Source organism: Poecilia reticulata, chromosome 7, assembly GCF_904066995.2.
Source record: "Poecilia reticulata chromosome 7, P_reticulata-male-v2, whole genome shotgun sequence".
Taxonomy (NCBI): Eukaryota; Metazoa; Chordata; class Actinopteri; order Cyprinodontiformes; family Poeciliidae; genus Poecilia; species Poecilia reticulata.
The window spans coordinates 22,077,957-22,090,933 of record NC_088836.1 but is presented as its reverse complement, the minus strand read 5'-3'; the positions used below and the strand labels follow the sequence as shown (position 1 = coordinate 22,090,933).

The window sequence follows — 12,977 nt, the reverse complement described above, 5'->3', positions numbered from 1 at the left end:
ACCAGTTTGCAGACTTTTTTTTTTAAAGATCCTTCAAAAGAAATATTTCTCTATTATAAGTGGGTAGAACACAGAACATTACATTAAATTCTCAGCTATCAAAGTGGGAATAAAATGTCTTGCTGGTCCTGAAATGTCCCACAGCAGACGGCAGCTTTTGTATCCAGAAAAGTGGGCAAGTAGCAAACATAAGTCCAAAGATACAAAATGGCAAAAGGGTGCAATGTCCAGCTCCAGCTGAAGTGTGTTCATAACTGTATGCCAAACTCTCTTTCTTTAGCACACCCATGCTGCCACACATTGGTACGTTGTACATTTTTAATCTGGCTAATTTTTTTTCTTAAATGATCTACTTGTATTTTTGTCAGTGTTTTTGTTAGCTCATGAATTGAATTCTTTAACTGGAAAGCAGTCATTATATATTGTATATATTTTTTTCTCTGTTTCATTGATGATGTTGCTGTAGTTGGTTTATTCTTGGTGAGGATATGCGATACATATTTAGCCCTCTTAAGGTATTTCTCCTTATGAAGATGCTCGGTTGCTGCCCTGAATGCTAGTGTTCCTCCTTGCACAGCCTTTGCTGTAGAACTTAAACAGGTGTAATAGCTGCAGGCACATCTGCTGATCAAAAGCCTCCTGCATTCAAGTACGATCGGATACAATTCATCTGCTGGCAGTCTGCTGGCTCAAGGCTCGCCCTGCGCCAGCTTCTGTTACAGTGCACTGCAGCAGTCACCTATTAAACATGGGCAGTAGCTGTGGCTAAGCAAATTATCATACACACATTCAGCCGTGTAAGCAGGTTTTGTTTTCCATCAAGGAAAACATCCGCAGTTAACAAACTGAGTAAGATGTAGCAATGTCTTTTTCCAGCACTCTGATCTCCAGTAAAGAGACCAGATTGCAAATGGATCAATAAAGCATCACATTGTTATGAGTTTTTCATTGCAGAGTTAAGGTGCTTTCACAGGCATTTGTTCAGTGCAAGTATGAGTGCCTCGCAAGGTGATTCAAAAAAATATAGTACATTGAATGAGGAAATGATTTTCTTAAGCAAATGTAAACATTCAATGTTCTTCCTTTGTTTTTCCATATTTAAAGTAGAACAGAATGAGAAGTTGAAAAATCCCTGTCACGCTAACATTATTTAAGCCAGGCTTCCAGGTTTTGTTAATCTGCTTGTTGCTAATGATGTGATCCAGATCGGTTCACAAATTCTGTGAAAAGCTTGTTCTGGAACAGAAAGTTGTGTGGAAGGATTAATCAAATAGGTACATAGTGTCTCTGACATAATTGGAGCGCTGGAGAGCTTTGCTGGAACTCCTAACAAATCAGTGTCTCAGATCTCGTATATTTAAATATTGCAATAAAACTTGTGGATTTTATCCATTTGAGGTTCTGTGAAAGTAGTCATAGCTCTAGGATTTTTAGCTGTACTGTAGATGTATCTTAAGCCATCTACTTTATTACGTTTCAGGTTTATTTGAAGATATGCAGTCAAACTCTGAGATACTGTGTTAAAGAAAGACGTTCTGGCATAGATGGAGCAGCACCTAGTTCTGTGTATATATGCACTGACTTTCTTTTTCCAGACACAGAAATAATTTATAAGAGTTTTCCTGTGTTTGTTTGTTTGTTTGTTTGTTTTTATGGCTGCTGTCCATTTAAGTAACTGGAACTCCCTCTACCAGCGATCTGAATTTTTATGTTTTATTTATTTTTTTAATAATTGAAGTTAAGAGACATCATCGCTCTACTGAGTATGGCTGAACAGTTGGGGAGATCTACTCTCCACATCAATCAATTTTGGCCTCCCACAATCAAATCAGCACAAGTGACCAACATTGGTCTGCACCTATAGAATGCAAATCAATCCTCTACTGAGCCAGTGGTTGGCTTACTCTGTGTCCATTACAATATCAGAGAAGATGAACATGACCCACTGTGACCCAGACTGACCCTAATATATATATATAATTTTTTTATTTTATTTTTTCTTTTCAAAAATGCCACTTACATCTTTCTTAATCTCAGACTGACCAATGTGCCTTTCTGCACCCTTTGGGATGAATCCATTTCTTTTGAACCACTTTGTCTCACAGCTTATTCAGCACAGTGTCTTAAATTTATGCAAAACAGAAAACAAGAGGTGATTATAACTGTTAAAGCCCTAATCTAGAATGAAACATGGTGTTAGACTTTTAGCAATGCTCAGATTTCTTTATTCTTTTTCTTTTTACATATAGAAATCCATTAGAACAATAGGATAATTAAAATAATTAACATTCCCAGAATCCCATTGTACTCTTCCTCATCTTCCTTTAATATGATAAAGACTCTTTAACAGTACACCAGATTACATGGAGCTAGATTATCATTGCATAAAACGAGAATATCTCCTCCAATAAAGGTTAATGAAAAAGAAATGCTTTTTGGAACTGAACGACACGATAACTCTGGATCCAGAGAGGTCTAGTTATGCCCTAAGTATAATAGTTTTGAACAATACTGAAAGAGCAGTTCAATGGAAAATGTATCTGACTCTAAATGATCACTTTTTTAACTCCTGAGAAACATTAAACATGGGTCCACTGCTTACTTGGATGGTGACGTTTATCAGAACATGCTTTACCTTTGTTATCAAAGTAACAAAAGTAACTACAATTTTTATATTTAGAGAAGTAATTTCACCGTTAATGTGAGGTCACCTCTCTTTAAGGCAATTTGGGTGTTTTGTTTTTAAACTGTCAGTTCATGTACAGTAATTAGGAAATTCCTTTTTTTTCCACATTATACTGGTTACTCTTATTTTATGTAATTTCTTTTACAATAATGTTTCAATTTGGGGCTGCACAGTGGCGCAGTTGGTAGAGCTGTTGCCTTGCAGCAAGAAGGTTCTGGGTTCAATTCCCGGCCCCGGTCTTTCTGCATGGAGTTTGCATGTTCTCCCTGTGCATGCGTGGGTTTTCTCCGGGTACTCCGGTTTCCTCCCACAGTCCAAAAACATGACTGTCGGGTTAATTGGTCTGTCTAAATTGTCCCTAGGTGTGTGTGTGTGTGTGCCTGGTTGTTTGTCCTGTGTGTCTCTGTGTTGCCCTGCGACAGACTGGCGACCTGTCCAGGGTGTATCCCGCCTCTCACCCGGAATGTTAGCTGGAGATGGGCACCAGCACCCCCCCCCCCCCGACCCCACTGAGGGACAAGGGTGTTAAGAAAATGGATGGATGTTTCAATTTGGTTTATTTATATTATGCCATGCCACCACAAATGGTATCTCGAGACACTTTACAAAAAAAATCATTTAAATTCGGTCATACATTCCAATTGATCCTAGTTATTGAACAGTACCGTGAGCTCAGTTAATTGTTCAAAGTAGCTTAGAAAGTTTCTATCCATTTTAATATTTGTGCAGTAAAGGCCACATGTGATATTAGGCGAAACATTTACTTTCAGCACAGATTCCTCTAAAATGTATCCCATTTGGATTTATAATTCTTTCTAACAGAGGTGTCAAACTAATGGAGCTGAACACACAAGCGCAGTGTGTGTCAGCAGTGCAAAGCTCAGCTTTGGGGATCATTTTCTCTTGATGTCACCATTTTTTCCACCCACATGCAGCTCATTTTTGCTTGTTAAACCTCATCTCTACTGCTAAATACTGTTATTGTAATGTGAACCTGTGTAACTTGTTCTGTAGCATAAAACATTGTTGGTAATAATACGTAAACACAAACACTATAAGGTAAAAACACTTCCTGCTTAAACACAATATAATGTCTGCAGCTCTACTTTTGGTAACCCTACATGGCTTTGAGCAGCAATAAAACAATGTCACCTTTTATATAAGCCACTTTATCTGATGGTTTTTATGACGGCAATCTGGAGATGTATTTGTATTTTTCGACATGCAGCGAGCAACACCTCTGAGCTCACAGTGCATGTGGCTTCTGAATAATGGAGAAGCCCCAGTGTCTGCTAAGAGGGAAATAGAAGTGAGGAAGCAAATGCAGGGGTGTGAGGAGAGTGTGAATGGGACTCGGGAAGCGCTCTGCTCTGAATCTGCCGTTATTTAAAGCAGCGTGATTCCTGGGAGATGAGCGGTGAGACTAGGAGGGGAGGCGAGGGACCAGGAGAACCGAAGGAGGGTATTGCCTTAAAGGATCAAAGCTGCATTTCTCATGGGTTAATCATGCTTCAAGCTGTGTTTTACATTCTTTACCGTTGGCCCTTTAAGACATGTCTCAGATAAACCTCGCGCTGTGAGATGTTCCTGTGGAAGGAAAGAGCGCTTTGGGATAACCCAGCCCTCTTTTGCTCAGCTTGCCTCGACGGAAAGAGTTCTCTGCAGAACTGAATAATTCATGGGGCTTCAGAAGAGTGCGGTGAAAATCCCCACCCCCCACACACTCACACACAAAACATGATATGCCACATTCTCTCACACATACTCAATGCTTTACCATCACACCACTCAACTCCTATCGCAGTTCATCTTCACAGTTAATTGTAGGTTGTGCAGACTGATATACTCTTATTTTTTCTGTTTTAGATGAGTTAACGCTACTTGAATAATTAACTCGACTGCGCTGGGTTTCATTCCGGCGTCATTGTCGCTGATCTTTGTCTGGGGTGGGGGTCTGGCTTTCCCTCAGTGATTGCGTCTCTGTTATGCAAGGTAATTTTGTTTATTTTTGAAGGAAATGCACAACGCAAGCAAAGTTCTGTCAAAATCCTCCCTGCAGAGAAATGCAGTGACTGTATTGGAGACGGGGATTCTGGAGGATGCTTCAGTGCCTGGTTGGGGATGAAAAAGGGAGTGGTTGATGTGAAGGGTGCAGGGAAGAGGATGTGCCGCTCAGTGGGGGCAGGAGAGATGGGAGCAGAAGATGGTTAAGAGAGAGTGAGTGCACATGTGAAACAGGCTGAGAAAGATGGAAAAGATTAGTGACATAACCTTTAAGACTGCAGCATGATGTGGGTGTGACAGCGATCACGTCTAGTTTGTTCTACTTGTAGCGTCTGTGGGTTGTCACGTTTCACTGTCTAGATTCTTTAACACTTCTTAAGATTTGATATGGCAATTTGTAGAGCAGATGGATGTGCTGTTAAAAAGTATACAAAGACAGGGAAAGTTATTTTTTCCCTCATAACGTTTCAAAATGTCTCCTAATGGAGATGTCTTTCTTGGATCATCAGCTGACTCTGGGTCTGGTTGTAGATGTGCAAGTGAACTGGCAGAAACTCTGTTTTTACAACTGTACTTCCAGAAGCATACACGTCCATCGCAGTAAGTCATACGATGCCAATGAGCCGATGGCTGGTTTAAAGTAACACAGGCTTCCTTTATTCCTTACCAAAGCCACAGGATCATTGTCTCTTTGCCATGCTGCTCTGCTACTGAAGTTTATGCATAAGGAGCCCCAACCAATTAGAGTTGGCAGCAGTTAATTTGGTCTAATTTAGTGCCTCTCCATTATTTCTTGTCATGTCCCACTTCCCCCAAGTTGAAATTTTGTTGAGAACCTGATCATCTTTAACTGTTTCTGTCCAAAACTGGCCCCAGCATTCTCAATCCCCTACTTATCAAAGATGATTAGTAAAATGAACTGCAAAACATCAATTTAAGCTATTGCAACTCATTTATTGTTTTAGATCTTAAAACAATGTTCAAGTTCAGTTTATTAACTCAGTGTGTAACATTTAATCAAGACTGCTCAGTCTGTGTGATTCTCAAAAGAGAAAAAGTTCAAATGGTTCACTGGGATGTGCATTTCAAGGTTAAACACATTGTAAATATTGGCTTCTTATCAGCTTCATCAGCTTATTCCTTTTTCAAAAACGTATATAGCTTTTTAAATATTTTTTGTGCAAAATTTGCAACAATATTGCATGTATTTAAGCAAGTATTTTAGCTTATCAGAATAGATAAAAAAAGGCCATAACATTTTCCATTCACAGTAAATCCCAGGGCTTTTTAGGCCTTTCTGTATTCCCTGGTCTTTTTCATCTGCCTACCTAGTTTAGGTTTGGGCAATTGCACTTTTTAGAGTTTGTATTGAGCACATGTGAGCCTGTCAAGTAACGTGGCTATAGTGTTTTTCTTTTGACTGTCACAAACTTTTCCATCTACTCTGTGTACCGGTGTGTTTATTGTTCAAGCATGAATAAAAGACATGGATACGGATGTCGTCCCAGGCACCCCACCATTCCAATATTTGAGAAATACTGGAGAAAAATGATGAGCTCTTATATCTTTTTCGTTGCTTTGAAGCAACATTATACATGACACTTTGACCATTTTACTGTTTGAGTATTGATTATTTATTTTGCTTTGTTTTTCCACCAGGACCGTAAGCTGTCAAAAATGGAACGCCAGCGCTTTAAGGAGGAGGCAGAGATGTTGAAGGGTCTGCAGCATCCCAACATTGTTCGTTTCTATGACTTCTGGGAATCTCCTCTAAAAGGAAAGAAGTACATTGTTTTAGTGACGGAGCTCATGACATCAGGAACGCTAAAAACGTAAGTATTTATAAAGGGCTTTTTTTCATTAGAAGTGGAAATGAATGGTCATGTACACTTCAACACTTATACAAATTTCTCACTCCTTCTCTTAGTTACCTAAAGCGTTTCAAAGTCATGAAACCCAAAGTCCTGAGAAGCTGGTGCAGACAGATTCTGAAAGGCCTTCACTTTCTCCACACCAGAACGCCACCGATTATCCACAGAGACCTCAAATGTGACAACATCTTCATTACTGGACCCACAGGGTCAGTCAAGATAGGGGATTTAGGACTGGCGACACTCAAAGCTGCCTCCTTTGCAAAAAGCGTCATAGGTATGAGATTTGGATATTGGACTTAACTATGAGGCTGGAAATGGTGGTGATTCTGTCCAATTACGAGGGACTCTGTCGTTCTTTTTCTAGGTACTCCAGAGTTCATGGCTCCAGAGATGTACGAAGAGCACTATGACGAGGCCGTGGATGTCTATGCATTTGGCATGTGCATGCTAGAGATGGCCACCTCAGAGTATCCCTATTCAGAGTGTCAAAATGCTGCTCAGATTTATCGTAAAGTTACTAGTGTAAGTGGACCTACTGTTAAGATTTATTTTCTAACTTTTGAGAGTTAGAAAAGAACTCTCAAAAGTTTGCCACCTCAGAAAGGTGGCAAAGAGGAAACAAAGCTAACAAAATAGAGTGGTATTATGTAGTGTAGTCTGTGGCATTTCTAGTGAATTTAGTAGATAATACAGTAAGGATTCAGTAGAGAGCAAATATCAAGCAGTGTTATAGGTGTCTCAGAATAATCAATATTTCAATGTAATTGTTACAAAAATTATGTAAATGAGCTGCTTCTGGAAATTTAAAACTCCAGGAAAATGACAAGTATATGAAGAGAGTCTGAGCATTTGAAGAAGTTTTGCCCACAAGGCAGAGGAACATGAAAAACTGAATGATGCAGACAAAGTGAAATTTTAAAGCAGATTAAAAATGTCAGTACAGCTCCTGCATCTCAAAAACAGGAGTATTAAATATACCAGACAATGTACTTACAGTGTTGTTGTGTCTTTGAGTTCCACCTTCAAGCTGTTTCTCAGGAATGAAGTTGGTGCAGCAGATTGCTCTTTTCTGCTGTAGCTACAATGTAACACAAACAAATCTCAATCAGCTGGCGGCTAGATCGGCTACTAAAAGTGATGAAATGACCAACCCCTCTGTTCTGTAGTGAAAGAATTAGCATGTGGCTAAATATAAAACGAGTAAACATAAATATATGCTGCACACATAGTGTAGCTGACAATATAAGCATAAAGTAATTAGAATCAGTAGCAACCAGGCCGTCCTGAGTGGAGTTGATCATCAAAGAAAATATGATGCTAAATTACCCGAAACATAAAAACTGAACAGCTGCTGCTGAATACATTACAATTCACGAGACTCTTGTCTACACTGTAAAAAAATTTGCATGCACCAGATCCATGTTCTGGATCCACATTTTGAATACAAGAATCCAAAGCAAATGGAAGCACAAAGTATCCAATGATATTTAATTGCCGTATATGCTTTCATAACAAATAAACACTTCCTGTTCTGCAGTAAGGAGAAGTGACTCTTGAATAGTTTTCTTTCTAAATGGGAGCTTAGTAGCTTTCTACCTGACTTTAACTAATTACTCTAATACAAATACTGTCATATATGACTTCAAAAAAGGTTGCAGTGGTTTTATAAATTGTATCACATATTTTACTAAGCATCACTATCGAGTCTGAATTTTTACTGTTGTGACAATACAAAATAATAGATTATACTATTATGATTATTATTACATGTTATGTAATTTTATCAAACTTTTTACAGAATTTCTGTTAAGAGTTTCATGCTGTATAAACTGGGATTCATAAAAATAAGACACGTTGAGGTTAAAAGTTGTTGGGTTTTATTCCATATGTGGTGATACATCATGATTTAATAGAACAGTGCGTCCATCTCTTGGCGTGGCATACTCCAAATTGTCATTTAGTTTGGGGGTTGTCTTTAGTCATGATGGACTTCCATATTTGATAAAAGGTATTGATTTTTCAGCTCTCGACGTCTCAAGATAAGCCAAGACATGATTACTGTATATGCAGTTAATGCAGAAAGGCTCTCTGCTCCCATTGATGGATGAGAAACACTAGAGAAGCTGTCTCTAGATGCTGCTTGCACCAGACCAAAGTGGGATATTAATTTGCAATTGATCAAAAGCGATACTGATAACATTTTACTTCCCCAATAAAAAGATGATCTAAAAGATGTGTATACTTGACTTTTAAATTTTACTCTTGGCACATTCAATGCCTGATTAATTCAAAAATATTATTACAAAAGTGTGATGTATGGTGTAAAATGCCTTAGTTCAGCAGTAATGTTTGATTTTAACAAAGTCAGATTTGACCTTATTCAAATTCTTGTTTAATTTGACTATTAACTATTTGAACTGTTAGGAATTTGTTACAGCTGCAATCTGACCTAAGGGTGTGTGTAAAGACGAGACCTGTTAGGTGGAAAACCAAAAAAGAACAACCTTCACACAATTTGGCTTTCTTTCTGCTTTTATCAGGAAAACCTTTTCATCTCTTTTCATGTCCTCTGTATTCATGTTCCTTTACTTTCAGGGTGTAAAGCCAGCCAGCTACAACAAGGTTGTGGATCCTGAAATCAAAGAGATCATTGGCGAGTGTATATGTCAAAAGAAAGAGGAACGGTAAGGGATTTTTTTTTCTCTTGTCCAACAAAGGCCAGAGGTACTCCTGCATTTGATGACTTTTGCTGTTTCAATGACACTAAAGATTTCAACAGCACAGTAGTCTTCCTCCTAAAGTGTCTTAAAGTTCTGTGATGTAATGAGTTTCCCTACAATTAGGCCAAATGAGCCTTGAATACCATGTGGTGGTAATGCACATTACTACATTACTACATTACTTCGTGAACCTAAGTCATGCCTTCACTGCGTTCAATTTCTGCTACTGCAGTTTCTTATCGACATATATATTTATATATATATATATATCAGTTTTTGCTTTAAAAAAGCTGATGTAAACATTAGGCAAACTGTAAGATTTGCACTTCAGTATATGTATAGAGTACTACCTCTTGTATAATAAAAGTAAAATCACTAGCTACAAAACTCAACAAATATGAATAAATAAAAAAAATATTATAGCTGAAAATACTGCTGTTGACTTACTACTGTCACTGTGTTACCCATTGTCAGGCCACCAAATCTTAGCCCAAATTGTTTAGTCTGAGTTTTATTTCTTTTTTTCTTTTTCAGGTATACCATTAAGGACCTGTTGAACCATGCTTTCTTTGCCGAGGACACAGGTGTGAGGGTGGAGCTTGCAGAAGAAGACGATGGGAAAAAACCCACCATAGCTCTCAAACTGTGGGTGGAGGACCATAAGAAGTTAAAAGGAAAGTACAAGGAGAGTGGAGCTATTGAGTTCACATTTGACGTGGAGAAGGAGGTTCCTGAGGTTGTGGCACAAGAAATGGTTAGTTAATTATTTAGTACACATTACTTAAAAGAGCTGTGACTTAGTTTGTGTTTCTCATGCAGACAATCTTCATATTTTTCAAACTGTTTCACTTTTAGAAGCCTAATCTATTTAGATTCTTCAAGGCTCAGTAGTTTTATATGTATTGAGCCTGAATGCCAACAGTGGAGATAAGTTGCGTTGTTGTTCTAGGAACATGTTTATTGCATTTTATGTATTTATCTATTTTTAGTGTTTCATCAGATTACGCTCCCAGTGGATGAAAGATTAAAAAGAGTGTTTTTCTCCATGTGGGAGCCACCACAACTTCCTCAAGTCTCTACAATCTGTCATCTAACATTTGCTTAAACCACAGAAATGTTTTTTAAAATGGCTGTGGTATTTTTACCTTTGATAAAACTACATATAGAGAATGAAACATTGTCATTTAGAGCCTTTGGAATTTTTTTCATTACAAAAAAAAAACAATGACCAACATGTATTTGTATCTCTTCCTTTCTTGTCTGCTCCCCCCTATTCATTTCTGATTTTGGTTTGTCGCCTTTGACATGCTAAATCAATAGCAGACATGTACAGTGGTTCATCTGCACCCGTGTTTAGGACCTAATGCCACTACATTAGGCAGTTGTAGATTCAGATTTCAAGCCCAATTCTTTATTAAAGTTTAGTACTGTTTCTACCTTTTTCAGTCATTTCTTATCATGCTTTAGGGATGAGGAAGCAGTTTGCTTGAAAAGGGTGATAGGCTACTATTAACAAGTTCTCTCGCTTTTAGTGTAGTTCCAGTTGGTCTTGTGCAGAAAACATTTTATTAAAAAAAACATACAGCTTTTTTGTTGTCAGTGCGACTTGAAACTTATGTCAAGAACTGTCGAGGAATATTTGAGCTAGGATTGCAGCAATTTGGGAACAAACTTTTAGAATTGGTAACGTATAAAACGTGTAAAATAAATAAATGATATAGAAAGATGGCTGGGCAACACGTTGAGGAATAATGGTTGGTGGCTAGATGTGCTCTTCCCTTATGTTTCAGCAAGTTTGTGCTTTGCGTACACAACCATTTGTCAATGTTTGAACTGTTATGTTTTATATAATTTTAAGCAAGCCATAATAAATGATGGTTGCTCAGGATATACCTTTTCAGTTCTGTTTGGTAACTAGAGATCACATGACAGTGCATCCGATTTAGTCCGTTAATAAAGTGCTGTTTGAATGGACTGTCTGCTTCAGCTTCAAAATGACTAGACTGGTAATACAGACTGAATTAATGTTTACCAAACTTCATAATGCTTAAAACTGTTTTTTGATGATGCTCAAATAAGAAAAGCAATGAAATCACATATTGTCAAACTATAATCACTGAAAAATAAATTACTTCAGATTTGCCTTCTCTTTAATATTTACAGTTTTGTGTTGACTCTGATCGTATATAAACATTCCAATTACTTGCTCAACAGGTTTTTAATTTAATTTACTATGAGAATGAATGATCGTGTGGAGACCTGCACACCTCTGCAGGCTGGAATGGGTGTCGTAAAACATGTGTGCTGATACTAAAACAGAAGCTGAGCCAGTAAAAATTAAAAGTGGATTGAAATATTTGTTGGAAAATGAGGGATTAGTTGACAACTAAACTAATCATTAGTTGTGTCCATAATCTGAGCATGGTGTGAAGCAGGTCACGTGGCACAGCAGACAGGAAGCAGCAGCACAATGAATGTCACTGAAATAGTCAAACAGCTGACGTTTATAACTCAATTTACAGTTTTGCACACTTTATAAGCACAGTAGGCTGATTGTTAAAAATTTTCTGAGCGATCCCAAGTATTTTATGCTGCATAGTAATTTAATATAAATGACGTGCTTTTTTTATACACAATTAGGACCCTCCTGATATTTTTAACAGTAAATTTGTTTCTAACGTCATCCTGACGCAGCTTCATCTATATTTGTAGATGTAAAAATTCTGCCAGCTCTGATGTGAGCAATGAGCCAGACACTAACAAAGGGAATCATTTCCCGCAGCTCTGACCCCTTTAAATAGCTCTTCTATTCCTTCCTTTTCTTCCTTTGCTTGTTCTTTCCGTCTGCCTCCCACTCTCCCATTTTTAATGCACTCTGTCTCATCTCACGTGCTCAGCGCTAAAAATATCTTGGAAAATCATTCTTTCCCCCTTTTTTTTTCGTCAGGTGGAGTCGGGTTTCTTCCATGAGAGCGACGCAAAAACTGTGGGAAAGTCGATCAGAGACCGTGTGACGCTGATAAAATGGAGAAGAGGGAGGACGGCGGCTATAGTAGCTCCGGTGGATCAGGGTGACAGAGGCCAGAGGTTTAATGTGACATCATCTGAGGGCGTCTCAGGTGCAGTACCACATGTTGTACAGCCTCTTGTGGTTGAACCTGAAGACACAGACGCAGATCAGCACAGCAGGCTGCACAACTTGCCAACCAGCACCACTTCAGTGACATGTAGGATTTTTCACTCTCTCTGCCCAGAAACAACGCATACATTTTTCACTTTTTTATTTTTTATTTTTTCCACAATAAAGACCCTCCCTCATAGAAGTGCATTTTTGTGTGTCTCAGCAGCAGACGGCACACTTGACAGTGGCATGGGCTCTACTGTGTACTCAGACTCTCACAGCAGCCAGCAGAGTGTCCTCTACCAGTCCCTACTGGAGCCTATTACTATGGCAACACAGCAGGTTTGTATCACATCACCCTAGTGAAACGTATACGTTCAGACTTATTGAAGCACATGCCAACTTTCAGACCAATCCCTGCTCACATATCCCCTCATATGAACACTGATGCTATATTTTCACTCTGATATTTGCTCAGTAAAGATGAATCTCACTAAATTAGATTATTATTTTTATTTCAGTCAATTAAAAAAGGGAAATCCATATGTTTCATGGATTCATTACACACACCA

At 38.3% G+C, this 12,977-nt stretch overlaps 1 protein-coding gene across 10 annotated transcripts in view; it reads left to right on the top strand.

Moving 5' to 3' along the window:
• The window catches only part of LOC103467567 (serine/threonine-protein kinase WNK2), a 49,088-nt gene that overhangs the window by 12,337 nt on the left and 23,774 nt on the right, over positions 1–12,977 (top strand). For 9 of the 10 annotated variants that reach the window (XM_081609108.1, XM_081609107.1, XM_017305710.2 and 6 more), the window contains exons 3-9: positions 6,350–6,522; positions 6,618–6,838; positions 6,929–7,086; positions 9,160–9,248; positions 9,819–10,038; positions 12,232–12,511; positions 12,629–12,747. In XM_081609108.1, coding sequence (XP_081465234.1) covers positions 6,350–6,522; positions 6,618–6,838; positions 6,929–7,086; positions 9,160–9,248; positions 9,819–10,038; positions 12,232–12,511; positions 12,629–12,747 — 1,260 coding nt within the window. The remainder of the gene's footprint in view (positions 1–6,349; positions 6,523–6,617; positions 6,839–6,928; positions 7,087–9,159; positions 9,249–9,818; positions 10,039–12,231; positions 12,512–12,628; positions 12,748–12,977) is intronic. The other variant, XM_008414071.3, reaches the window with a different exon arrangement.